The sequence below is a fragment of the Solea solea genome, chromosome 4, assembly GCF_958295425.1.
Source record: "Solea solea chromosome 4, fSolSol10.1, whole genome shotgun sequence".
NCBI lineage: Eukaryota > Metazoa > Chordata > Actinopteri > Pleuronectiformes > Soleidae > Solea > Solea solea.
The window spans coordinates 1,911,733-1,939,419 of NC_081137.1; the positions used below are offsets into that span (position 1 = coordinate 1,911,733).

The following is a 27,687-nucleotide window of genomic DNA, read 5'->3' on the forward strand; positions in this document are numbered from 1 at the left end:
GTTGTGTCAGTAAATGACAAAAACTATTTGTATAAAGCATATTTTCTTCAAACACACTGAAGTTAGAACAACAAATTCACCAATGTACATTAATCTACATTAATGTCTGATGTTGATAATTTTCATGTTTAACGGGATTTCTACCAAAAAATGTGAGGTAAATCATGGAAAAATTCAACAAAACGTGCCGTTCTTTTTCATAAATTCTCTGCGATATAACTTTTCTTCACAGAAAAGTGGAGGATCTGCAGTTCAGAGTGGAGGAGGAGTGCATCACTAAGGGAGACCTGGAGGTATTGACCAGTATCATTTCTATCACCTGGACACAATCAATAACCAAACATATGAGTTTTGTTATATTAATTTTAAGTGTTTCCTCTAATATCTAGCATTTTAAGTCGATTTTTCTCATGCTGTACGACACAGACAGCTCCGTCAGCATGAATGGAGATCAGGACAAAGAGAGAATGAAGGGGTTTAAACGTGCAGATCAGCTGATTGTTGTGAGAACCATCTCTTCTGAACCCAAAAACAATTGATTGACAGCGTCTTTCCTGCTCACCACAGCAAATCTGAAAAACATTGTGGAAAAGGAGAGCAGCGGCTTTCACCCGCGAACACAAATCAAACATTTGAAAGAAGTATGCAAATATATAGCTGATTTCAGTAAACGTGCACTGTGGGGTTTTCACATGACTGCGATATTTTTTACACCTAAGACTGCCCGTGGCCAAGTGGAACGGGAACTTGATTTGTAACTGGAGGGTTGCTGGTTCAAGTCCCCACCAGGTCAAAAGGGCTGTGGTACCCAACCCCCATTGCTCCCTAGGTGCTGCCCAGTGCTCTTATTTCTAGGATGGGTCAAATGCAGATAAATAATTTCCCTAACGGGATTAATAAAGTATAAGATTTAGATTTATAAAAACTTAGCATTTTTGAGAACTAAGGGAGGGTCTCCAATAGTGTGTGTGGAGAAAAAAAATATTTCAACATATTAAAGATAACTAGATATTAGATATCTAAATAGTGTTTATCTAAATGTATTTGGTTTTATTTTGTTGTTTAATTCAAGTTGAATATCACCACACCTAGGGCCAATTTTGTGATTTTACTGCCCTCTAAGGTTAAATAACCCAACTGCAATTTATCGCTTTATATTTGTGTCAATAATTGTCACACACAGGCTAGTCTGACATGGTGGGAGGGGGCCTCAGATTAAATTCTGTTCAGGGCCCCATAAAGGCTTGGGCAGGCCCTTTTGGTGCTTTTATAAATATTGAATTAGTTAAATGTACCATCTCTTCAAGCCTGAGTCTGAAAATCTGGTCTGGATTAAATCTAAAGCCTCTTTCTCGTCAAATCTTTATAGTCCTGTGATGAGCTGGGACTGCCTGTCCACTGATCTGCTCCTTTCATCGTCTGTCCACAGTTGTTCTGCTCTCCATCGTTTCCCTCCTGCGATCCTCGTGGCTCTCTTTCCCTTTGAGTCCTTTTTATGTCTTCTTTGTCTTTCTCTCTCTCTCTCTCTTTCTCTCTTTGTAGACACAGACGAAAATGGAACATGCCCATATTCGTCAGCTTGAGCGGAACCTGCTCCTCGAAAAGTCGAGAGCAGAGGTGCTTCAGAAAGACTTAGAGAGGAGGAGGGTAAACAAAAAACGAAACAAAAACAAATGAAAAAGCACGAGCCCTTTTGTTTTTGCCTGTGGCAGCTTGTCCTGTGAGCTTCTGCACCTGTTTGCTTCTTTGTTGACGGTAGCAAAGCTAACGAGGCGCACAGGTTAAAGTTGTGCTAACCACCAATACACATTACAAATAAATAAATATTTCAATAAGTATATAAACTACAGATTAAATGTAGATTATGGATAATATTCATGTATGATGACATAACGCAGTAAATAGAAAATAAAAGCAGGCCTAGGCATTGGGGAGCTCCACAGATCAGATGCAGAATAGTAGATTAAATACTTTTAACGTAAAATCCTACAGTTTAATGACAATTTAAGACTGGATTATTATTCTGTATTTATTTATTTTCATTCAATCAACAAATCTCACTCATTCATTCATTTCTGTAATAGATTATAGAACACACAGAGGTACATTTAAGTCATTTTATTACCTTTATGGCATTGTTAAATGATTATTTTAAGCAAAATGTACATAAAATAGAAGGGAAACATCAGTATTATATAGTATAATATTGATTACATTAAAACAAATAGATACATTTCTTTTATTGTTTAATTACATTTTTATATTTTCCATGAAAATATGCAAAAAAAAAATGTAATGGTATTTGAACAAAATGTTTAGTTTTTACTGTGGGGTTTTAAACTTCCCCCGATAAACCACATTTAACTTGCTCCAAAAGTAGTATAACTAGAAAATCTCTTCAATAAAAGGGTTAGAAATCTTTGAAAGTTGAATTAAAAGTTTCCGTAACATTATCATTTTGCTTTCTCTCTCCCTTAGTATAAGTATATCAATGCAGCTATTATATTATATATGAAATAAAAACTGTTTTTTTGTACCACAATTCATTTTAAATATGTTTAAAATACTTCAGTTTAACGAAAATTTAAGGCCAAATTACTGCTTAATACAAAATGTTTGGTTGTATCCAAAATGCAAAATTTGTAAAGTTAGATATCAGCTGTAATATACTATATATAATGAAAAAAATATTTTTAAGACACATTTATCATGATAGAGATGTTTTAATCATAATCATTGTGGCTGACATCACATTTGTGTTGCTCCTCACTGTCGAACCACAGCTTCACCGCAAACACTCACCTTTTTGAAAGGAAACACTGTTGTTGTCGTTGTCGTCGTCCGTGGCTCTCAGCTGCTTCAAGCTTTTCACATCTTCTGTTGCAGGAGCTGGTTTTTTGTTTGTTGTTTTTCTATTCGTAAAGGTTGCCCTTTGGATCAGTTGCCAGCTGCACTTTACAGGATATCACATTTCAAACACAGTAGAAAGTTAGTGTGATATAGAAGAAAAAAGAAAAAAAATGAGATATTTTACTCTTTTAAAAAATAAGGAAAAACTGATTTTAGTGACTTGGCATAAGACTCCTCTTAGCCTGCTTAAGGCTACGATATCAGAAGAAAATGTTCACTGCTTTATTTTGCCGTTAATCATCCTTTTTCGACTGGAAACTTAACTTTGTCTCACTTTGTAAACAACTCGCTCTCCGACACCAAATTCCATAGAGAAAATCATTGATTTTACATCACAGCACACAGGGGTTGTTGATCCGCTGCTGCCTCCATCAGTAAGTTCAAACGTGTTATTTGGTAACTTCGATGTCTGATATTTTGCATTTAGATTGACCTCAGTGACATAAACTTACCACAAGAGGCAGCAGTAGACCAGCAGCTCCTGTGTCCCCCGTGTGCTAAAAACGCTGATTTTCTCTATGGACTTTGGTGTGGGAGAGTGAGAACTTCATTTAAACCGCTTTTTCATACAGTCCTGAACTTCAGAGTGAAAGAAAACTCTTCAATAATCGTCACGTTCAGGTTTCAGGCATCAAATCAGATAAGAGAATGCCGCGTTCACATTTGTTAGTAAGGTCTGCTTCTGCCAACAGGGGAGAATCACTCATGACGCAGCAGCCTTGAGGTTGGGTAAGAGAACAAAGGTGAAGAAAAAAACCCAAACTGATTTGATCTTGTTCTGGCTTTGATTTCACTTCTTTACCTCAAATCGACTTCTGCTGTTAAAGACATTAACCTCAAATACTGTGTAGACCCTCTTACCTCTTTTACTCCTGTGCTGGAATGTGAACGTCGACTCTGGTGGATTGTTTTTTCCCCACATGGTTGGAATTAACATCTGTGCAGCAGGTCCTCGTTCTTAATCTCTGTCTCTGTTTTTTTATAAAAGAAAATGCTGATTGTGTCTGCTGAGTGTGTGCGTGCAGGACGTCTGCAGTCGTGTGTGTGTGTGTGTGTGTGTAGGTTTGCTGTGCGCTGTGTTTCATCTGCTCGGCTGCTTCTAGAATGATCAGAGTTTTTTTGGCTGCTCTCCTCTCGTCTTCCTGATCCTTTGGCTCCCTCCCGTTTTCACTCTGGATGGAAATGACACAAAGACTTTGACATGTTCACTCTGTGCTCGTGCAAAAATAATAACAGAGATGATATTTGGAATTCACGTTAAGCTGCAATAATCAATCTGTTCTTATCAACAAAAAGATTAAATTCAAAGTATTTTTGCTCTTTATTGCCTTAATTAATCATTCATGTTGTTGTTTTAATATCATTGAGTCACAATATTGATTCCAGATACAAGTTACAGAAAACAACTTTAACTTTATGACGTTGTTAAGTAATAATAACATAATAATAATAATAATAAAAAGCAGAATGCACTCAAACTAAAACAGAAAGGAGGAATTCATCTAAATTAATTATGCTGAGTACATGAATACACTGATTAAACTCTTAATTTAATTTAATTTAATTTAATTACTCTGAATGTTTTAATGGTAGTTAAACTTGTGTTTCTGAGTTTAACCAAAGCAAAATAACTAGAAATTCAATTAACTTTCAAATAGAATTGCTTGGAAGTAAAGTTTTTTGTGTATGTACTCATCCAAATACTGTTTTTAATTTGCATTAATTTGAGTTTTCCCCTGTTGCTTGAAGTTCCGTAAACTTCCAAAATTTGGTTAGAAATTATTGCCTCAGTGTTTGAGGTGTATGTTTCCATCCAAATACTTAAAAACATTGAAGTACTTAATACAGGTCGGCAACATAAGAAAACAAGTAAACAATATGAATAAAAACATTAATAGTTAATAGTTAATAGAATAGTTGTTATAGATATTAAAAAATGCAACTTTTAATGGCTCTGATGTTACAAAGAACCATATACTATATACACAGTATGTAAGATTAAAAAACCAAAGTTACAAAAAAGTTAAATTTTTGCATTGATTTTTTTTTTGAAAACGTAGGGAAAATGTTCCCTTGTGTTCACTGAGTCTTTGTGTCATGTTTTATCTTCAGAGTTGAACAGGAAGTCAGACTTTGAAACAACTGTCCACACACTGAATGTCTTTTTGTTTGTATATTTCACTGGAATGCACTCGACCGTCTTCAGGGTTTTTCCCGTTTCAGTTTGTCTTTCTCTTCCGAACGGTGTCGTTCCTGTGGCAGGTTCTGACACCTGCCACAGGAACAGGGTCGTTCTTTAGAGAAGGACGACGTCTTTTGTTTCTGTGTGGAGGAAAGGCGTCGACAGCAGTGACGGATGTTGCTTTTCTGTGTCATCAGCAAACCACGGTGGAGGAGCAGAGTCGCATCATGCAGCTGGAGGAGGAGCTGACCCTCAGAAGAGCCGAGGTCAAGAACCTCCAGGCCCAACTCGGAGGCGGCGATGCCGGCTCGCTGAAGGCCGGCGACAACGCCGGCTCCGACATTCAGCCGGAGACGCTGCTCCTGCGCGAGCAGCTGCTGTCGGCGGGCCGCGTGCACTTCAGGGAGAGCAGCGAGTTAAAGGAGAAGTACGAGACGGCCTTGGCAGCGAGCCGGCAGGAGGTCGACTCTCTGAAGGCCGTGGTGGAGAAACAGAACCAGGAGATCAGTGAGCTGAAGCAGAAGGTCCAGCAGGCCAACAAGGAGAACATGGAGATGATGGACACCTGGAAGGTACGTGCATGTCCGACGTTAGTCTTCCGACTTTTCTTGAACTTCTTCTTTTAACGTTTTAGTCACAGTGAAGTCTGATCATTTTCATTTTCCTCTGCAGGCTAAATTTGACACTTTGGTGAGTGACCACCAGCGATCCCTGGAGGAGTTGAAGGCCACGTTGACGAGTGACCGCGTCACACCTGAGGGCCAGGAGCAGGACAGCCAGGAGCTGAGAGCCACGCTGGAGAGCCTGAAGATGGAGCACCAGCTGGAGGTGGAGAATCTCAAGGCCAAGCACAAGATCGAAGCCGCCATCCTGACCAAGGAGCACGAGGACCTCTGCATCCGCCTCCAGGAGGCCAGAGACCAACTGGCCGAGGGCAACCACACCTGGAGGACTGAGGTGGAGGCCCAGAGTGGGAAGCAGGCCCTGGAGGAGGCGGCGGAGAAGCTCCAGAAGGCGGAGCAGAGGCTGGCGGAGATGGAGAAACTGCAGGTGGAGCGGGATCGCAGCGCGCAGCACCTGAGGGAGAGACTGGAGCTGTCGGAGAAGAAGATGACGGATTACCAGGCTGTGCAGAGCGCGCACACAGAGAGTCAGGAGGAGATCCAGAAACTGGAGGAGAAGCTGAGGGTGACGGCGAACCAGCTCCAGGCCATCCAGGCCGACCGCTACACTTCCCATGATGCAAACGTGAGTCTAAGCTTTAAATCTGCCGTGATTGGAGTAAAATATATCATATAACACTTTTGCATTTGTGATATAATGTTTTTTTAAGTCAATTTCACTTCAGAAAATCCACTTTGTATTAAATTAAATATGTGATGGGTCTGTCGTGACATTATTGCTAAGAATCTAGTGGCATCTAGAGGTGAAGTTGGATATTACAACCAACTCCCAGCTACAATATCCAGTGTAGAAGACCGATATATGTAAGAGGAGGTGATGATAAATGAATGAAAACATCCTTTTATTCATTCAATTTCAGCTGTTAGATCCCCAATAAACTATATGAATTTTGATTATTGATTTGTGTTTTTATTTTCTCTGTTTTCAGGTCATAGAAGACAACGAAATTTCAGAGGAGAAGATGAAGCTGAAACAAAATATCGAAGGTACTAAAGTCTATTTGTTTGAACTATTTTCAGGGTGCTTGAGCCAGTCTTGAAAGTCTTAAAAACACTGTTTTCCAGACCTTGAAAAGTCTGGAATTTTGTGTTAAAGTCTTGTAAAAGTAGAATAGAAATAGTAGAAATGTAGAGTCTGCATGGAGACCTTGAGAGTGCAAAGAGTGCAAATCCTATCCGATACAATCCAATCCAACTTTATAAAACAACAACAGCTGAAACAAAGTACAACAAAACAAGAAAATACTGTAAAAATTAACACAAATAAACAAGTTGAATAATGAAAAAAATAAACAGGTAAAATCAACTTCTCATAAAGGTTCGAAGGCCATTTATGCTTTTTCAACTCTCGTTGTGCTCTTGGTGAAACATGTTTGTTTTTTAGAGTGTTTCCGTCAGTGAGACATCATTTACTGGGAATTCTGCATCCCTTTATTCATGAATTCCGTCATTCATGCTTTTATTAAAATTAACTTCTCAACTTAACACAGCAGGTACAATCTCAACAAGAGAGGAATATAAAACAAGTATGAAACTACATCAAGTCAAGGTCTTGGGAAAAAAAAGTCAGGGATGTTTTATTTAGCTATTTGGAGAAGATGATTGGTCTTCTTATGAATGAATGAATGAATGAATATCTTTATTTCGGTTACAGTAAACATAAAGTGAAACCATTTAACTCAATTATGCCAATAACCGAAAAAGGAACAGGCTGAAGCATGTGGCTTATTTTTGCCTCTCATTTACAACATCATGAAAAACAATGTACTTAAAATTATAATACCAGCTTTTCACTTTTGCACTGTAAGCTCCTATTATTTTACATTTCAAGATGTCAGATTTCATTTAGAAAATACATAATGTCTAAAGAATTTAACATAAAAGATCCTATGAAAAACTGATATCCAACTTTATTTATTATTCTAATTGTTGTAAAAGTTGGTTTTATAAGTGTTTCCCCAAATTTCAACACAGTATGACATATAGGACATCACGGAAACATAACTTTTCCCGTGTGATCATATTTTCTTTTTCATTTCCTAAAAAGCTTTCCGTATAAAATGTCTTCTGACAAAAAGGACGACTCTAAATGCTGTCGTACTTGTGCCAAACCTTTTTAATTAAGGCTTTATTCAAATAATCATGCATTGCGGTGTATACAGTCAGCAAACCCGAGACGGAATGAACCAAACCAGGGTGACTAAGGAAAGAAAATAAAAGATACGCAAAGCAAAAAAGACCAAACAAACGAGATTTTTCACATTCTCCTGAACTCGTCTTCCTGTGGACGACCCCTTAGCCTGATTCACTTTAAAAAAAAAATGGGTCAAAATGGATCTAAAATCACACAAATGCTTGTATAATTTATATATGGAGATGATCTCAATGTAGCACTTATCTGGGTTTGGGTCGCGGGGGCAGCAGGAAGCCCAGACTGTCCTCTCCCCTGCTACTTCCACAAGCTCTTCTGGGGAAGGATCCCAAGGTCTTCCCAGGTGTGCCGAGAGATCTAATCCCTCCAGCGTGTCCTGAGTCGGCCTCGAGGTGTCCTCCAGGAGGACGTGTCTGGAACACCTCCCATGGAGGCGTCCAGAGGTCAACGTACAAACCTGCTTCAGTTCATAATTCCTCACGCTGGTTTCTGTTTTTTCCGTCCTCCTTTAGAAACGATGGAGAAGTTGTTGAAAAGGGAAAAAGAAGTCTCGACGCTCACCTCGCAGGTGGAAGCCCTCAAATCACAGATGGGAGGTAAACGTCGTCTTCCGGAGTAAAAACCATGAGCAGCATCAAGTGAATTATTACAATGATTGAAAAGTTGTTTTTCTCTCCGTTCGCCAGCTCTGGAGAGCAAAGTTCGAGCCGGGGAGAAGAAAGCTGACATCCTGTCCAGGGAGAAGATGCGCGTGGAGGCAGAGCTGGAGACCATGACCAGGAAGTCCCATGATGCATCCGGGCAGCTGGTGAGCATCAGCCAGGACCTGCTGAAGAAAGAGAGGTACGGAGGCACGGGGCCGTATGGATTTTTCCTCATCTCAAAGCGATTATAACTCGAGAATAGACGGTTTCTTGGAAACCACAAGTGCCGTATCGATTCCATTGTCAACCTGGACAATATTGTTTAAGTCACAGTCTTTAATTTTCTAATGTTTCATCTCGTTAAAGCCTCTGTTGGCCATTCGCGTTGCCAACGGCCGCATCGGGAACAAAAGCCTATGTTTTCTCCTTGTTTTTGTTGTGGTTTCAGCTCCACATATTAATGAGGATTCAGGGAAAACCAATTTTTCTGACTTACACCACTTTAATTTAAAGCCTCATATGAGTGGAATTGGCTTTGCGGTTAAAACATGACAAATAGCCGCTGTAAAGTCTGAAAAGAATAATAAATACAGTTGTGCGGCAAATAGTTGCAGAGCAGCTTAACCAGTAATAACAGTTTAAATGGGAAGACACGAGGAAAAACCACATCATTTTAACCACATAAGAAAAGGCTCATCTTATAATATCCATGCCAGCTTAAGTCTACTATTTCTTGAGAGTATGTTTTTCATCTTTTTCTTGATGTTAGACAGTGTTTTCTTCACTAAAAACACAAGTTTGTGTTGCTTTCTTAACCGTTTGCTCTCCCACACCAAAGCCCATAGAGAAAATAAACTAATTTACATCACAGCACACAGGAGTTGTCAATGAACTACTGCCTAACACTACCCCTCCGTAAGTAACTTCAAATGTGTTATTTGGTGACTTCTGTGTTTGAAATTCTTTATTCAGGTTTATCTCAGTGGCACAAACTCACCAAACGATGCAACAGTGGATCATCAGTCTTCTGTGTCTCTGTGAGCTAAAAACGCTGATTTTCTCTATGGACTTTGGTGTGAGGGGTAAAAACGCTCTACGTAACCACACAAACCTCAGTTTCCTGCCAGAAAATGCTGTCAAATGCGATGATAAAGTGGCAAGCATCTTCTTAAAACATCACAGCCTGCTTGTAATTGTATTTCTAGAAATACTTGGTCATCTTTAATTGGACTTTGCTGTTTGTTTTTGCGTAGAATCCGCTCTGAAAAACCCTGAAAAAGCAGCAGCGAGCGAATACTTAAACGCAATCACACTAACTCAACGTGAGACGTCTGCTGAATTTTTCAATGGACGTTTTATCCTTTTATTGGCGTGCGACGCGTCTGCCGCTTTTATGATGCACACAAAAATACTCGGCTCCGGCCACAGGCACTTATTTTTAGTGCCTCGCTCGCTCGCAGCATTTACCAACATCATAACCATCAATAATGGAGTAATGGTGTAATGCGAGACGAGCAGTAATGTAATACAATTAGAGCGGTGTGAGTTAATACAGCACTCGCTATAAATGTACTGTCTGACTGTGAACGTGTCTGGACTTTGTAAAGGAGAAGGATCTGGATCTTCTGGACAGAGACGTGGAGACACTTTACTGTTTGAACTCTGCGCTTTGATTAACGACCTCGGTTTTTATTTAACGTCGCCAGGTTTGGTTTGTCATAGGCAGAAACCTCGTCGCTACACGGATCTGAACCGGAAAACTTGGTTTGTTCCGCAAAGTGCAGCTACTTCCTGTCAAAGTGATTAACGGCAGTTTCTGGGATTTTAAATAAATTAATGAAATATCATGTTTTTGTAGTTATCCTAATAAATTAAATAAAATATAATAAAATCCTCCCTTTCAGTAGGTATTTTTTAGAAAATAAAATAAGTTTTTATTTTTTAAATATTAATGACGTTTGTGGAAAGTCTGATCATATTCACTTTCTCTGCTTCTCTCAGAGCAGAAAATAGTTTCTCTTATTATCTTCTTTCTAACCGGTTGTTTATTTATTTCCTCTCGTGCTCTCAGGAGCCTGAATGAACTGAGAGTGTTGCTCCTGGAGTCGCATCGTCATTCTCGGGACATGGAGAAGGATCTGAACCGGGAAGTGCGCAAGGCCGAGTGGAAGGTGAAGGAGCAGAAACTCCAGGACGACATCAAGACGCTGCGGGAAAAACTCCTCCTACTGGTAAAGGCGAGAACAACATCTCAAACTAAGAGACTACTAACACAGCTTCAATTGCATCAATTCTGATAAAACTCTGAAAAGCTAAATTTACGTACAATTCACACATTATAATAACCAGCACTGCCCAAATACTTCAAAACATCCTTCACATTGGTGCCGTTGTATTTTATCCACTAGAGGGCAGCACAGAGTTAAGTTTCTGACATGAAACAAGGCAAGAAAGCTGGAGGACAAGAGTTAAAGGCTGTGTTTCATTTCATTTGTTGCATTTGGAGGCAATTAAGTTGTCACAGTGAGGCCTGAAAGTGATCGCGTTTTTTTCCTGTACATATGGCGGAAAGCTCAGCAGCGCTACTATTAACGGTGACGCTAACCATCTCCTGAAGCAAGGAAAATAGAAAAAAATATACGCTGAAACGTTTAGGCTCCGCATTACACTGATGTTGATTATTATTTTATGAGATAAAATAAAAAAATGTTTATGTTGTCTTCCTTTTTAGTAGTTATTCGTATTTTACTCCCAAGAGTAACATCGATATCGCGATATACTATTTCGAGATCATATATCGCGATATTCTCACACAAGAAATCGTTACTTGGCATCTCAATCGGGATAATTCACTGTATGTTTTTTTTTCCCCTCACCCCTAAAACAAAAGAGTTTATTGGCAGGTATATATATACAAATATGAATTTATGAATAGTTTTCATTGCCACACAAAAAGCCTCAATAATGAAACAGACGGTGTTAACATGAACCATGACGTGAACACATGACTTATTCTGACTGCTGTCAAATCTGTGAACGTATGAATAATGTATCCTAATATTTTTGTATATCGTAGCATGACATGAATTATTTACCCGCAGGATTCTCATGATCGTGTCTGTGTGTGTGTGTGTTTCAGGGTCAGGAACGAGCATCACCTGACCACCGGCGTCACTCCATGCTGGATCCGTCAGTGCCGGACTCGGAAGCGAACCGCCTGCGCCAGCGGCTGCTCAGCACCGAGGAGGCCCTGAGGAACGCGCTGGAACACAACCAGCAGGTGGACCAGCTGGTGCAGGCCATGCGTCGGCATCCGGAGAAAAGCCCGGTAAAAACATTTACTCCAAAATTAAACTAGTTTTTCAGCCAGTCTGGGTTCAGTTTTGGAATTTGTAGTGGGATTTTTTTTCCATTACGTATTCCGTATAAAAGCGTATAACGTGATACGCACCGTTTGTTCTTTTATATTATTAAAACAAGGCATGTTTCACATTACAACATGAACGCTAATTTATACAAACATAGTTTTTTACAACATACGTACAACAGTAATGTACATTGTAACATGTTTTACATTTATCTATTAACTATTGTAAAAACTATTCAAGTATATTGTTCTTACGATTAACTATCACGTACAATGTTTTTACAATAAACGCTATTACGTAATACGTTTATATAGCAGTTCAAGACACACATTAAACCATATAAAACCTTTATGAAGTAGTTTTTAAAGCAATAACCTCATACACAAATTAACATATAATAATAATGATTATAACTTCACTAAACAATGTCCACAAAATAAATACACTAAAACTTAATTTGAAAGTAGTGTTATTATATTATATTATATAATATTATATTATATTATATTATATTATATTATATTATATTATTTTCTGCCCTAATTACACAAGATGTTAATAAAGAAAACACAAATACAGTAAAGTTAAAATAAAATAAAACTGACACAGCTGCATCAACACAAAAAAAGGGCAAAAACGTAACAGTTGTCATTGTATTCCTAACATTATCTTTTCTAATATGTCATTTAATATTTAATTTCAACTGTTTTTCAGGCACACGGCGCAAATTCAGCAAATGGGATTCATCATCAGGAGTCGGGCAACACTCGAGATGTGGGTATTCTTTCAAATTCTTTCATTTTCAAACTTTTAATATCATAACGTTACCTGTGAGTGTTAATAAATGTCGTCTTTTTTTGTATTTTGTCAGGAACAACACTGATATGAGACGTAAGCAGAAACACTCCCGCGACGGACACCGGAGCGATTTTTTCCGTTTACACTTCAAACCAAAACAGCCAAATCTCCGCTGAATTTTTACGTGTTGTCGCAGAAAAGCACCTATTAGCCAATCACAAAGTTCTATAAAAAAAATAAAATTTAACCCGCAAAGTGGGACATGGACTTGGAAGAGAAGAGAAGACGAAATATCGGTACAACTGCTGAGAACTCGCAGTGCGACGCCGACAACTTTGACGAAGTAATGTTTAAAAAAAATAAGAATAATAAAAAAAAACACGGAACATTTTGACAATTGAGAAACTTCGGAGAAAGAAGGAAGTGAAGAAGCGAGTCTCAGTCGCTTTGTTTATTTATTTATTACATTCATTTTCTTTTCTCTCTCTCCTCCGCTTTGTAATAATCACATGTACTGTAGGTGAGCTGTCTCAGCTCCTCGAGGACGATGACGACGTCACGCGTCACCTGACCTGGAGGCGGGGTTTTTCAGAATCATCACAGTTGCAGTGTTTACAAACCATGTTTACGATAATTATGTGGAAGGTCCGGTGTGTAAGAATTAGTGACATCTAATGGTGAAACGGCAGATTGCCTCACCCTTTACATGCCAGAACGGATGTCACTCCGCCTCCTTTTGTTCGTTTATGCATCGGGATTATGTGGGCGGAGCTGTTCTTCGTTTGTATCAAAATGGCGGCCCCTATAAAGCAAGGATGAAACTCCAATTCTAATGCCACGAAAACCAATCAATTTTTATTTTTAATTTAAAGCAATTATCAATTTCTGTCAATTAATACTCATAAATGTTTCACTCTGGACCTTTTAAAGTATCATCAGCATCAGGTTAGGGAAGTTTGTGTTGACTGGGATGCACAATTGGAGGTGTTTGTAAAGGAAAATAAATAGATAAATATACATTTTCAATGGGGTGGAAAGGTCAGTCAGTCAGTCATCATCTACCGCTTTATCCTCTGCTAGAGGGTCGCGGGGGGTGCTGTGCCAATCTCAGCTACATCGGGCGATAGGCGGGTACACCCTGGACAGTTCGCCAGTCCATCGCAGGGTGGAAAGGTTTTAGTGTAAAATCACCTGATTGTGTGAATTCTTGTTTTTCAATACCCCAGAATGAGCAAAGCTAACGTTTAGCAGAGCTAACAACACTGACAGAAGGCGGAATGTAAATGTGTAGCTCCAAACACTGTTAGCATCGCCTTTAAGAACTAAGGAACACTGAATCATCTCAAGCTAACATTTAGCAAAGCTAACGCTAATTCTGTTGCTAACAGCTGCAGCATTCTTTGTGCAATGTTCTGGGTCAAATGTAAACAAATAGCCGCTAACTCATTGGTATCACTATTAAACAATATATATGAAATTAGGAAGAACTTTTCTTTCTTTTTTTGTATTGTAAATTTATATCAGGAGACGGCCATTTTGGACCACTATGTTTTTACAGTAGACCACAGTGGACAAAACTAAACATCTTCGAGTTTTGATGCTAACTGAAGGCTATGTACACTCGGGAGGGAAGAGTGAGGTGAGGGGACGTACATATTAAATGTCACAAAATCTTACACACGGCACCTTTAAAGCTGCTCACCATACTGTATTCCATAGGTACACTTGAGTTTTCAGTTAAAGGACGGATTGTGAGGACACCAATATCTGCTGGATTCACTCGTTCATTGTCATTCATGTGAAAGAGTGAATATTATGACTTTTCTCATCCACTAAAAAAACAAAAAAACATGTACAACTTCGACCTGTTACGATTCTTCTCCTACACTGTCCATAACGATGAGCTATTTTTATTTCCTGTGGACCATGTACTGTATATCAACACATCCATGCATTAGTATTAAAATAAGTGTATTATATTTGATGCCTACGTTCCATTGAATGACAACGTCCCGGAACTACTGAGTCGACAAAAGGGCTGTCCGTCACCTGAGCTAAAAACCCAAACAATCCGTTCCTGCTGTTCCCAACCCGGGGTTTGGAAAAATCACAACGTTATCAGCGTATATAGAGAATTTTTACTGCAAGTCTTCCAAATATTGCTTTATCCATTTGTTGACTGAACATGGAGCTGGTGCTTGTAGCTGGTCAGAGGTTGTTATTGCAGCGCGGGAGACTTTACACAGTGAAATCCACAGGGCAGGAGCTGGACAGCTCAGATAAAACCGGAGTTTTTATTTATTTAATTTTTTTCCATTGGTTATTCTACATGGCCTTCTCAGCTCCAGGGTTCGTACCCTTTTGGATTATTGCTGCAATGGTTTCGGAGATTGAGTCATTAAATATTAACAATGTGGGCAAGCACTGGTGGTGTTTCATTTCACAGTCCTTCATACTTGTGTGGTTGTTTTTTTTTTTTTGAGGAGACAAAGCACAGCAGATTTGGATATTTGTGCGGAGATGTGAGTCAAAAGGGTGGTGGTGTCGGATTTCACGCCACTGAGAGGCCGGTGGTTTGAACGATTCAGCCGGAAAACATCGCCATTAACTAACACCTATAAAGTCTATTAACATTGAATGTATCGAGGTATAGCAGAATTTGGCCATATTTATAGGCAATTTCATTGTTTCTTGCATGTTAAAATATCCAAATTAAAGCAGGTATTATCTGCAATGAAAGGTAATAAGTGTATTTTGTATCTTGTATAGCCTAAAAATATCCAGATATATCACCCAGCCTTAACTCTAACCTTAACAGTACCATAGGTCAAGTTAAAATAAACTCTGTTTTGTTTCTGTAGATGTTTCTCCCCACGCACATGGCAGAAATATGTGCTCCTAAAATGAATTGATTGTCAACCACAAAGGGACGGCAGTAACTCCTAATTCCAATGTGGAAAAGGAGGCCGAGTTCATCAGTGGTGGTGGAGATTAAACATCCAGACTCATACGCATATTTATTCACTATCTCTGTGTTTCTAACCCTCCAGATTTATCACTTTTACTTCTCGGGCTTCTGCAAATGTCACATTTTATCCATCAGGCGTCTACTGGAGGTCGGCGGGCGCTGCGCTGCTGACATTTGAATGAGTGATTCGCAGAAGAGAGTGATGGGATGCGATGGAAACGCACCACAATCGAGGGATTGTGGTGCGTTTGCGAAGCACTTATGTCACTAAAACCATCCAAATGCATACATTGTTAAATTTAAGGGATAGTTAAGGGTTATTTGTGTGGCTGTATGAGGTTGAGGCTGTATCGTAAGAGGTAATTTTGCAGATTTTACACACGTGACAAACTACCTTCTCCCAACCCAACTAAACCTCTTTCCTGCCTCAAAAATTAAGTCTGTTTTGTGCTATACCAAATCCCAAAAGAAAAATCAGTGATTTTACGTCACGGCTCATATGAGTTCTCAACCTCTGTTGCCTCCATCAGGAAATTCAAATGTTTTTTTTGTGATTTCTGTGCTGGAATTATTTTGTTCGCATGTACGTCAGTGACGCAAATTGCCCACACGGGGCAGCAGTAGACCTGCAGTGCTTGTGTCCCTGTGTGCGAAAATCTCTGGTTTTCTCTATGGATTTTGGTGTGGGAGGGTGAGCGCTTTGCAAACTCCTGATTCCGGCTAGACAATTTAACAGTATTTTTTAAAGATATTGTGGACTTAAGCACATGTAGCTACCACATAAAAAATAAATAAATTGTTCCTTTAACCTCATCTGGTGGTCAACCTAAAGGTCAGGATTAAATATCTTTGTTTTTTCATAACATACAAACTCGATAACTTTAAAGTGGACTGTTTAAAAGTTACATATATGACATATATGATAAACACTGCACTAAATTTAATAAATCAGCAGTTTGAGTCACACAGAAATGACTGTTTTCGACTCATATTTCTCCATTTCTGTAGCAAAGTGTGGACATATAGTCACATTTATCTTATTATCTCTAATAATTTAAACATTTGTAATCAATATTTCCAATATATCACCTATAAGGGGCAGAAAATACAACTTTGGGGTGGTTTTGGCACAGTATGCCCCCTTGTGGTGTTGTACGTGTTGGTTATTAATCTGCTATACATGTGTGGTTCTTCTAATTTTTGGTAAAAATAATTTAGACCTGTGGAAAATCCACACACTATATTGAAATTTTCTTGAATAAAGTTGCTTTTAAAGCAGGGGTTTCAAACTCCAATGACTTGGAGGGCCACTAAGTGTGAAATAATCATAATAATAACAATTTTGAAATTGTGTGAAATATCATCATAAAAGTGTTTGCTTTGATATGGAACGACAAAAAGTCCACAATATAAATGTATTTATCATGCAAAAATGGGGAAAAATAACCAGAATATACATAATTTCTCATTAGATTATTGTATATTAGTAATAAATACGCTGTAATGTCAATAATGTTCGGTTCCCCCAGAATATGAACTTTGCCCTACATTAAACTTGACATAGTCTATTTCTGGGCAATCACAAGAGCCTTGGCACAACTGTCATGGCCAGAAGATTCATGCTGTATTTCCACTCTGGTCTCGTCCTAATCCTAAAAATAATTTGGAATCTGTGCAACTGTCACATCAAATCCCACTTTAGTGCAATCTGGGAGGTTTTTTTTTCACAGCACAAGTGTCTGTGGGAGGTGCCAGTCATAAGTGAAAGTGGCACAAATATGATTCATATTTAAAAAATAATACAAATTAAACACACTGGGAATAATTTTTTTCCACTTCCATGTCAAATATTGTGCCCTGAGGTGTGTTTTTACCCCCCAGGGATCCCTCCGTTAATCCTGTATGTAAATGGCAGCCAATAGATGCTGTTGTTGAGTTGGGCTGGGATTAGCAGGAGGCGAATGAGTTTCAATTTTACTGGATTACAGAACAAAGAGAGGGGAAAGGGACACCCTGCTCTGTTAAAGGAGACAAAAAGAGGAATAAACTGAGAGGAAAACACACACACGCACAAGTGTCATATATTTAAAAAGCTGCCGTCGAAAGTCTTTCGCTGCGATGTTCCGGATTACGCTTGTGGATGGGGATCGTGAGCGTTTGTGATGGATTAAAAACCGGGGGGGAATAAGAACCTATTCCGGGATTGACAACAGCAACAAGGCTATTTTAATCGCGAATTAAGGTGAGATTTCGATGTCTGCTTCCCCGTACGTGTGCTGCTGTGCCGCCGTGTGTGCTGTTTCAATTCCGCCCATGGCTTTTGTTTGTCAATAGTACGTGTAGAAAATTAGGGATTAAGAAGCTAATTTCCAGACTGGTGTGGTGGTGGGGGAGGAGAGGAGAGCAAAGTGGCTAGCGCTGTTTAGCTCTCGCTAAGCTAACGCGGTGGAGCTAACGAGTTTACGATGGCTAGTTAGCCAGCTAGCTCAGCGTTAGTATGATACGTTCAGCTAATTAGCCAGCGGTGATTAATAATTAAACACATGTTAAGTACAAATTATAGGCGTTAGTTAGTTTTGCGGCGAACTCAGTGACGAGGAAAGAAGAAGAAACTCCTTCCTTTAACCTTGTGACAGAAGCGTTAGCCTCTATTTATATGTGTTTGTACACAGCTTTGCTAAATTAACTCCCATACGTTGCTATAAGGGCACAAGCTAGGACAACAAAGCAAAGCTAGCTCGCAACTGTCAAACGATAAAGACAAGGGACACATTTTTAAACTTTACGAAACAAAAAAATAGCATTAATTGCTGTGTTGGTGCGTTAATTACAGCCTTGTTACGCTTAATAAATTATTTGTAAAATTGGACATTAAATGGCTGCTGCTATGGCTAATTTATAAAATTGTACTAAACATTTCCTTTATTTATTTAAAAAAATACTATTTACATAGCCGTTATTGAAAGTTGTAAACACGAACAGCATGGGCATAAATAATTTATAACATACACTATACTTAAGAAGAACTAGAATAGAAGAATACATGCAAAAAATAGAAAAGTTATAATAATAATTTATTGTCCAAAGATGTGGAAATTAAGCGTTGGGTTTATAGGCTAATTTAAAAAAATAAAATAAACATTTAATCAACTAAATAAAACAAAAACATACCATAAAGGTAATGGATGTTAGTGCCAAACAGTTTTGAATAAATGTCGAATTGTGATTATTTTGACTGAAATTGCGATATGATTTGCTATATCAGTAACATAATGTCATATTCATTTGAATAACATAATTAAAATGATTACTGTGTGATATTTGTGCATATCTGTGAGAAACAAAAAATATGATCCATATCATATGAAATATTGAACATTTAAGTAAGCTGTATTGCGATATTAAATAACATTGCGGTTAATTGTTCGGCCCTAGTGGATATGGTTTCAGTGTCGATGATTATCAAGAATTTAACATTTAACATACATTTATACTTGTTTAACAACATAGCAAACGTTATCAAACAACTTAAAACACAGGAAAATGTCAATTATTGTACTACTGATTAATTCTTTATTATTAGTCTTTATTGATATGCACCAAACCTATACTGTAATTGGATCATTCTATTGCTAGTTGTAGTCTTGTACTAACCCCTTTTTATTCCTTTATTTTTGTAAAGTTTATTTGTAGAACACATTTTAACAACAAGGCATTTTCAGGTGCTTTCCAATAAAAAGAGAGTGAAACACAGCAGTGACAGCAGCATAAAACGCATGATAAAATACAATAAAAACATTTAAATAGAGAGGTAAAAGAAAGGGAGAGTGAAAGAGAAAAAATTATTATTTAAACTCGGTGGCAAACGGGTAGCTTTTTGAGGCTAGATATAAAAGAATGAATTGATTAACTGCCCCAGTTGTATTTGTGTTCTTTAAGTTTTCTACACAGACTGTTTCTCTTTTGTGAATATTCAAGTACACATGTTTCTTTTTCATCCCTTCACTGGCCCTTTTTACTGGTTAATGACCTTTTTTTTTATTCATATGTACAGTGTGTGTGTGAAGTCGTGTAGAAAAGGTATTTGTTAGTTAACGTTTAACTCAAGGAGAGAGAGATAAAAGCGAGTTTCTTCCTTTAACTTTGTACCTTTAATGTCAGCATCTATTTATGGTCTGTACACAGTGTCTGTCTGCTTTGTTTTGATATAATATACCCCCCCCCATACGTTGCTGTTAGGTTACTCTACATGCTAGGACAACAAAGCAAGCTGAATGAACACCAAGAACTGTATTAATCCCAGTCTTGTTATACATTATTAATATGCAGTAAACCTGGAAAATACAATTTAGCAAAAAAAAAAGACAATGAATCAAACAAACAGACGTGGTTTTGGGGGAAAATGTTGTGTTTCAGCTGCACCGTATAAAATAAAAGTAAAATATAAATGTGCTATGCATGCAAGAAATAGAATTTGATTATCTTAGATTAGATTAGATTAGAGTAGCACAGATTAGATTAGGGCTGATTAGGTTACTCTTTATTGATCCCAGACTGGCAAAATTCTTTTGTCACAGCAGCGAAAAGGTCAGACAGGTCGAGTCAAAAGTAAGAATATAAAGATGTAAACACAAAATAGGAAAAAAGAACAAGCAACAAGAATGTTAAAATAAACAGGAATGGAAGGAATATTAAAATTCATGTGCAGAATTGCAGGGATTTGGATGTCAGATTGAAACAGTCCAGAGTTTTCTCTGTTCACACTCTGTCTTCACAATTGAATTCACATGACATTCACAAGAGAATTTGTACACATGACGTACAATCACTTCCTTCGGAGGAACAAAAACACATGGTTATTTATGACACTCATGCTTTACTGTGTCATGTGGGGTCATTATTATCTCACCCTTTCTCCTGGCTCCAGCTCCACAGCCAAATATACACACTATTAACAACCAAAATGGAACTAAAACCTTTATTCACAACTCTCTAAGTTGCTATATTATTAGTTCTTTTGACTTTCGCTCAGCAATGGCACCCTGCTCTGAAGCTCTGCATGTAAATAAAAGGATCTAGTCGATGTTTGTTTTAACGATGAGTTTCAAAACCTGTTTTGCCGCAGCAGGTATGTCGCCATGTCTGTCCTGCTTAATTTTGCTTTGGCTCCAAGAACCGTTGGTTTATTATTGTGTCGCTCTCGTTCTTCTCGAGTGAAGTTCCATTTACGCCTGGAACGTCTTGAGTATGTGTGCGTCTGATTTACCGTGAAACAAATGCAGCAGAATTGTTATTATCTGTACGAGTAGCAGTGTTTGTATGGAGGGATCCCATGTCGGGATTGGTGAGGTTGCTTGAGTTGGGCCTTGAATGTCTTTACAAGTGGCATCAAAAAGTCTTTTTTTTGAAAAGTCTGGAATTTAACTGATGAGATTGTAGAGGCTGCACTTGGATGGATGTGTCCTTTGTCCTCCAGTTAGCTTTGTTGCACTTGACCAAAGCAGGAACATACCATTATCTGACCAGTGTGTCATGTGGGAGGCAAACACAGTAACACAAGTGCCATATAGTCATCAATAACAGATGCATAAACTTTATGTGGCTTTGTTTTTTTTAATAGAAATATAGCATTGATGTTTATGTTATTACGACCCCGAAGAACAGAAAGGTAGATAGATAGATAGATAGATAGATAGATAGATAGATACTTTATTGATCCCAAAGGAAATTCAAGCATCCAGTAGCAGTTACATACATGGAACATACATTAAACATACATTAGTGTTAACTTATAAGATAAAGATAAATGTAAATTTAAATGTGTACAGAGAAATCAAAGAAATGAAACGAAACATATGAAGCAAAATTAAACATTTGCAGATAAATTAAACATTTGCATAGAATTTAAATATGTACAGAGAAATTAGAAGTAAGCAGGAGTTAAACTCTGAAAGTTAAAAAAATGTGCAGAGGAATTAAACATTTGCATAGAAAATAAATATATAATTGTGTCAAGTTAACCAGTGCTAAACGTCTATACAAAAACTATATAAAAAATAGAAAGTGACGAGAAATAAAAAGTCAAAGCAGTGTGAAAATGGTTCCTGCAAACTGTTAAAACAAGAATTTGCAAAGTCAAGAAGAGCACAGCCACTTACTTTGGTTCTTAAAGATTGTGATTTTACTGAGCAGATGTTCAATTAGAATAAAATAACTCATGTAACAGGGTGTTTTGTTTCCTAAAGTCCAAATAAATTTCCCTGGAAAACTACATGTGTATCTTAGAGATCGGCTATTCTAGCAGTATTATTCCTTGTATAGTCAAATATTACCAGTTTGAACTTCGAGCAGCTGCTAACGAGAGGCATTCAAGAAACCTCCATACATTTTTATCAGTTCTGCAAACGCACACAGGTCTACTAACCTTAATGCTTGTTGCTGCCACCTTTTGGTAATGTACAAATTAGGTTGTCATTGGAGTAGAAAGATTTGCTTTTATGAATGTAATCATTATAAAAAAAAGTTTGTTTTGTATCTTTTTATTATTATAAAGGAACAGTCACAGTAACTAATCTTCTTATAATCAAGCAAATAATCAAATCTTGCTTATCCCTACTGCAACAGTGGCCATGTGTGCGATTTCATTTAAAACATATAGTCCTGTAAAAACCCCATATAATTGAAATAAACTTTTCTTTATTTTAAGGATGTGCATCACAGCTTGAAAAGTGCTTAAACTGACTTCGAGGAATGAGCTTGATGTATTTCAGGTCATTACTTTTATATTCCCTCAGCATTGGTTTGCTTTGCCACCATATATTATCTGCAAATGAAGCAAAATAGCAATGTTTTTTAGTCTTTAAAACAGATTTTGGAGAGTGACTGAAGTGCCTTCTGTCCATGTGTTCAGTTTTAGAAATTAACTGACAGGCCGACAAGTCAGAGATTTACAGCTCGCCCAAAATAGAAGTGATATATATATCAGGTAAATACCAGTATAGTGTAGTCGGGTAGAAATGTGACTTAGAGCTGTCTTAACTCCAAACAATCACAAACTGAGCCGGAAAAAAAGAGCTTCTGGATGTCCTCCATTGTTGTCTGTTTGTGTCGTGTATCTGATGATCCATTTTAAAGCCAAAATCTGCAGATATTGATATTGTGCCGATAATATTGTGCATCCCTATTTAAAACACCTGTGAGAAGCATGTATCCAAACAAGTAATCAATAACAACCTACAGATGTAGAAGGTGTTATAGGTGTTTTGCTCATCAAGTCCAGTAGAAATGCCTTTTTTGTGCTAAGATATTACAAACCTGTTTGTCTTAAAGCCAGAAATGAAAGTCAATAATATGTTACAACACTTGTAACGCTCAGCTGCAGGTTCAATAAACTAACACCTGCTTACATTTGGCTTTTGTCTGCACTGTGATTGGATAAAAATCAGTCCAGGGTCAAGTGACTCAGCAAAACACAGGATTTTTTTTATCAGTTCTGGCTGCGATCGGTAGTAATGTAAACATGCCGTGGTCATTTCGCCATTCAGTACTCGATTTTTGGCAGTCTGGTTATGGTACCAGTGTGAGGTAATACCATTTTGCTTTTGAGTTTAACCCTTCTGTGACAGGATAGCATGTGTACTTCTCATTACCGTAACCTTTTACCCTGGGTGTACCCCACCTTTCGCCCATGTCAGCTGGGATTGGCACGTCGCCAGAGCATAGAAATAGAGCTTTGCCCCCATATACATGTCATTACGGTAGCCCTCAGGACTTCCGCGGAACGACAAGGTTCACCAGCATTTGTGACGTCAGCTTCTCAGTACCGTAATTCCTCAACAATTGAACTACCAGATATTGAAAGTGAACATTATGTCGGAAAAAGGGACAGAAGAACTCACTCATTGAACATTTTTTTGACAATTCTACGGCCACAAAATTAAAATGAGACAGTCATAAGAGGCTAATGGAAAATTCCCTTTTTTAGACCTGCGTGTTTTAAATAATGTGTAAACTCGCTAATGTTTGGTGTAAAATAGGTATAATAGTGATCATTTGTGAAAGCAGCGTGACCATTAATCATGTTTTTGTAAGCGCCATAATAACCTCATTGTCACATTGTGCCACTTTATTGATTATTAACACTGTTCCACCACGAAGTGCTAATAAATATTCTCCCCGAGGACCGTAACAGCACCATGACATTATCCTTGAGCCGTCCTCCTCCTCGTCTCAAAGCGGTTGACATGGCATTATCCCGACGCCTGCGCTTATCCCAACCTTTCTCCTTCTCGCCACTTCCTTTTTGAATATGTGAGGGAAAGAGGCCATCTATTTTGAGGCCGTAATAATTTAGGCGAGGGGGGCTAATGTTTGCAGCGGCCTCAGGGGAGGCAGATTTAGACGGCCAATAGACTTGGCGTGTTTTCCGACTGTTGCAGCTGAACCACGCCACACCCTCCCTCCCCTGTCTGTCCGTCTGCATCTGTCTATCTCTGTCTCTCCACCTCTCTGTCCTCTCTCTATTGAGTTAGCGGTCCGGGGCTCGCCAGAGGCTAGTATAATGGTTCCCAGTGTCTGGCGAGATTAAAGGCCAGAGCTGCATTGTTCAAATGCCCCGAGATTAGTTTCCAAGGAGACGGGCTTCAGTTGCCATGAGAACATAGTGCCCGGCTTTAGTCGGGCAGTTTTGTCTTTAACAATTCCGATCTGTTTGCCTCTTTTACTTTTATTTACATTGTCTAGCTTTTCATCGCAGGGGCTTTGGGGATGTGCTGTCGTTGTTTTTCCCTCTGCAGTCGTTACGGGAAATAAATGACTTATGTCAGCCATCTTAAGTCGGCAGCTCTCTCTCCTCCTGATCCATGTGTCGAGTGTGTGGAGACGGCCTGACAAGGGTTCACGTGATATCATGTGAGCATTGGAATTAGCCACAGTCGACAACTTTGGGAAAATCATAAGTTGCTGATTTTAAATAGATTGATCTTTTAGCCACGCTCGTGAGAACAATGTTGTTGTTTTTAAAAACAAATATGACAGGAATAAATGTTCATGGTCACAGTTTATGATGTTGCCCAATTACAGTGATTCCCAAAGACTGGGTCGGGACCCACAGAGGGGTCACAGGAGATTTTTTTTGGGTCCCCAAACAACAACTTCTACTTGGAATTAGGTCTTAATCGATTATTTTCTTAGCCTGTAAAATGTCACGAAAATGTCACAAATTGTTGATCAGTGTTTTCCCCAAACCTCCAAATAATGATGTTCTCAAATGTTTTGTTTTATCCACAAACCAAAATGGTTCAGTTTTAATGATGTATACGTGGAGCAAAGACACAAGAAAATATTCACATCTAACAAGAGAACCTGTTGAATTTTCCAAACTAAATTGACTGAATTTACCAAACATCTTTTGGACAATAGGTTTTAATCAATTACTTATTTAATCTGTTGATTATACACAAATCTGGTTGCATTTGAAAGACCCTTCACAATGGTACAGCCCAGTCACACGGTCAAGTCAGACTTAAAAGGCAGCTGAGGAACGAGGCAGTGGCGCTTTCTCACAAACAAACGCTGCACGTTGCACCTGGCATTTGTGGTGAAATGTCTCAGCAGCTGCTGTTGCTGTGATCGTTATGAAATCTTGTAATGGTTTTTCCCACAGGATGCAGTCCATGGATTTTTTTAAAAAATTTTGAGTATGAAGTTATCCACAGGAATATTTCAACATGCATCACACGGATTGCCTCAGAGTTTTGATATTTCCTGGCCTTGTGTGTCCTCCACCCACGTTAGTGGTTCACAGCAAAAGGTCTCAACGTTTTGGCGTTTCATTTTATTGCTCCCCTTTAGGATGAATTATTGTAACATTTTTAGCTTAAGTTTATTTGTCCGGTTCTTCTTGATAATGATAATTCCCATCAGTCTCAGCTGGACTTGGTGTAGAAATGCAAATATACGATAAAAAAAGACACAATCTGCTAAAATTGCAATGTATTTGGATATTTAGTCCTTAAATATCCGACAGATTTAGGGCTTCACTGATAACTAGAACTAAATGATTCACCTTAAATGTGAATATGTTCTGGGTTCTTTCCTCGTCTATCAAAGTAAACTGAATTTATTTCGTTTCTGGACAAAACTAGGGATGACACAATACTACTTTTTTAGAGCTTTAAAGCTATTAAGTAGGGTTTAATATCTAATTGCGGATTTTTTTTGACTGAAATTACAATTGTGATGTGAATTGCAATTAGAGCTGAAACAATTACTCGATTACTTTGTGTAAAGTGATTTTTTTTTTAAACCAGTTTCTTTGATTTTTTAGCTTCTTGAATGTGAATATGTTATAGTTTCTTTGCTCCATGGATCAAAAAAATCATTAAAAGTGAATCATTTTGGTTTGTGGACACAACAAGACATTCAAGAACATGATCATTTCCAGGTTTGACAAACACTCATCGATGTTTTTTGACATTTTATGGACCAAACGATTACTCGACTAATCGAGAAAATAATCGTTAGTGTATCGATATCAGAGTGGATGGTCATTTTTACATAATTGCTCTCATTTTCATTTGAATAACAGTGTTGTCTGTGCGGGTGTGTGAGAAACAAAGATGCGTTCCTCGGTCTGTGGAACATGATGTGTATAAATCAGGACAATATTTGATCTAGGATGGTCAATTTACACACATTTTGGCTTTAAGATATATTGCCCCTCCTGCAATTTGAAAATTGCAGTAGGCTGTATTGTGATTTTAAGAAAATTTAACTTTTTCCATCCCTACTCTGGCAACACGTTTGTGCCATTTCAACCCACATGTGACATAACATGATTTTTATTTGAATTTTCACAGTCTGTACTGCATTGTAGTATTAGTTTAGTAAACACCCGTTATATATGAAACAGCTTGTGATTGACATAGAATACATATTAATCGAGTGGGCTTATAGATGCCAAACTCTGTGATGTCAGGAGAAGCTGATTTTGAATGCCTGTCAACGCGAGAGTGCATGCTCAGACACATGCGGGCTCTGTGGATATCACGCTGTTGCTCCCCCCCCCATCACTGTGTGTCTGGTTGTGCTCCCTCCCTGCAGAGGCATGGCTCAGATGAGGAAGCTGGCGTGTGACGGCGTCAGGGCGAGTGCCCGGGGCGAGCCGCAGGTACCGCTGCTGTCAGCCAGACAGGAGATCCTCACCAGCCTGGTGTCGGCCCTGGACTCAGTGGTATACACACACACACACACACACACACTGATGTTTTTATTTGGGTCTTTTCAAGCTGTGGTGTCAAGATGATTAACTGCTCTGAGCAAACGAGTGAAAATCAACCTTGAAAAAACATGTTAGTAAGCAGCCACTTTGCATTTTTAAAACCTGTGAATGCTTCTTGTTTTTTAAAAATAACTCAAGTGAACGTCAAGGGGGATTGGTTAGCGATAGAATCTTAGGGGTTGGAATTAAGTGTCGTTTATCTCTGCCAAGAAAGCCAGAATGCAGATCGTATCTCGTTTTCTTAATGAACTCTTTTAGTTTGACTCGTTTACCATGAGGTCTGCCGGCGTCGTCTCGCCGCGATAACCGACACCAGCGTCCGTGTCTGCTCCTTCCGTGTTTTGCAGTGCATGGCGATGTCGAAGCTCAACGCCGAGGTGGCGTGCGTCACCGTGCACGAGGACAGCGTGATCGCCGTGGGCACGGAAAGGGGCCGAGTGTTCCTCAACTCCAGGAGGGAAATCCAAACAGACTTCTACAAGTTTTGCCGTGAGTGCATGTTGTTTTCATGCCATTCATTCTTCACAGAGCGTCAGTCACTCGTTCATCTTCAAGGATTTTTCCCCTGTAGGGGTTTTCAAAGTTCACGTCACTTCAACATCAACAAAGCACAGCACATGCTATGTCACATCTTCTTTTTTCATGTCTTAAATTACCCCCTAATGGCTTTTAGAACTTCTTTGTAAAGGTTCAGAGGCTAA

The 27,687-nt window shown here is 38.5% G+C and overlaps 2 protein-coding genes across 8 annotated transcripts in view; both read left to right on the top strand.

Moving 5' to 3' along the window:
- clip2 (CAP-GLY domain containing linker protein 2) overlaps positions 1-15,161 on the top strand; it is a 33,878-nt gene extending 18,717 nt beyond the window's left edge. Inside the window, exons 8-19 of one of the 7 annotated variants that reach the window (XR_009240078.1) lie at positions 233-293; positions 1,543-1,647; positions 5,290-5,664; positions 5,765-6,340; positions 6,705-6,762; positions 8,440-8,523; positions 8,614-8,770; positions 10,643-10,808; positions 11,711-11,899; positions 12,654-12,713; positions 12,811-13,775; positions 13,911-15,161. Coding sequence is in view for 6 of the 7 variants with exons in the window: in XM_058627350.1 (XP_058483333.1) it covers positions 233-293; positions 1,543-1,647; positions 5,290-5,664; positions 5,765-6,340; positions 6,705-6,762; positions 8,440-8,523; positions 8,614-8,770; positions 10,643-10,808; positions 11,711-11,899; positions 12,654-12,713; positions 12,811-12,822 (1,843 nt within the window). In the remaining variant the exon portion in view is untranslated. Of the gene's footprint in view, positions 1-232; positions 294-1,542; positions 1,648-3,602; positions 3,654-5,289; positions 5,665-5,764; positions 6,341-6,704; positions 6,763-8,439; positions 8,524-8,613; positions 8,771-10,642; positions 10,809-11,710; positions 11,900-12,653; positions 12,714-12,810 lie in introns of all 7 variants that reach the window. The other 6 variants (XM_058627350.1, XM_058627352.1, XM_058627351.1 and 3 more) reach the window with 6 other exon arrangements.
- Positions 15,162-17,592: 2,431 nt separating this feature from the next.
- The window catches only part of gtf2ird1 (GTF2I repeat domain containing 1), a 36,505-nt gene continuing 26,410 nt past the window's right edge, over positions 17,593-27,687 (top strand). Inside the window, exons 1-3 of the mRNA XM_058627635.1 lie at positions 17,593-17,947; positions 26,809-26,938; positions 27,334-27,475. Of these exons, the coding sequence (XP_058483618.1) occupies positions 26,813-26,938; positions 27,334-27,475 (268 nt within the window). The 5' untranslated portion in view covers positions 17,593-17,947; positions 26,809-26,812. The remainder of the gene's footprint in view (positions 17,948-26,808; positions 26,939-27,333; positions 27,476-27,687) is intronic.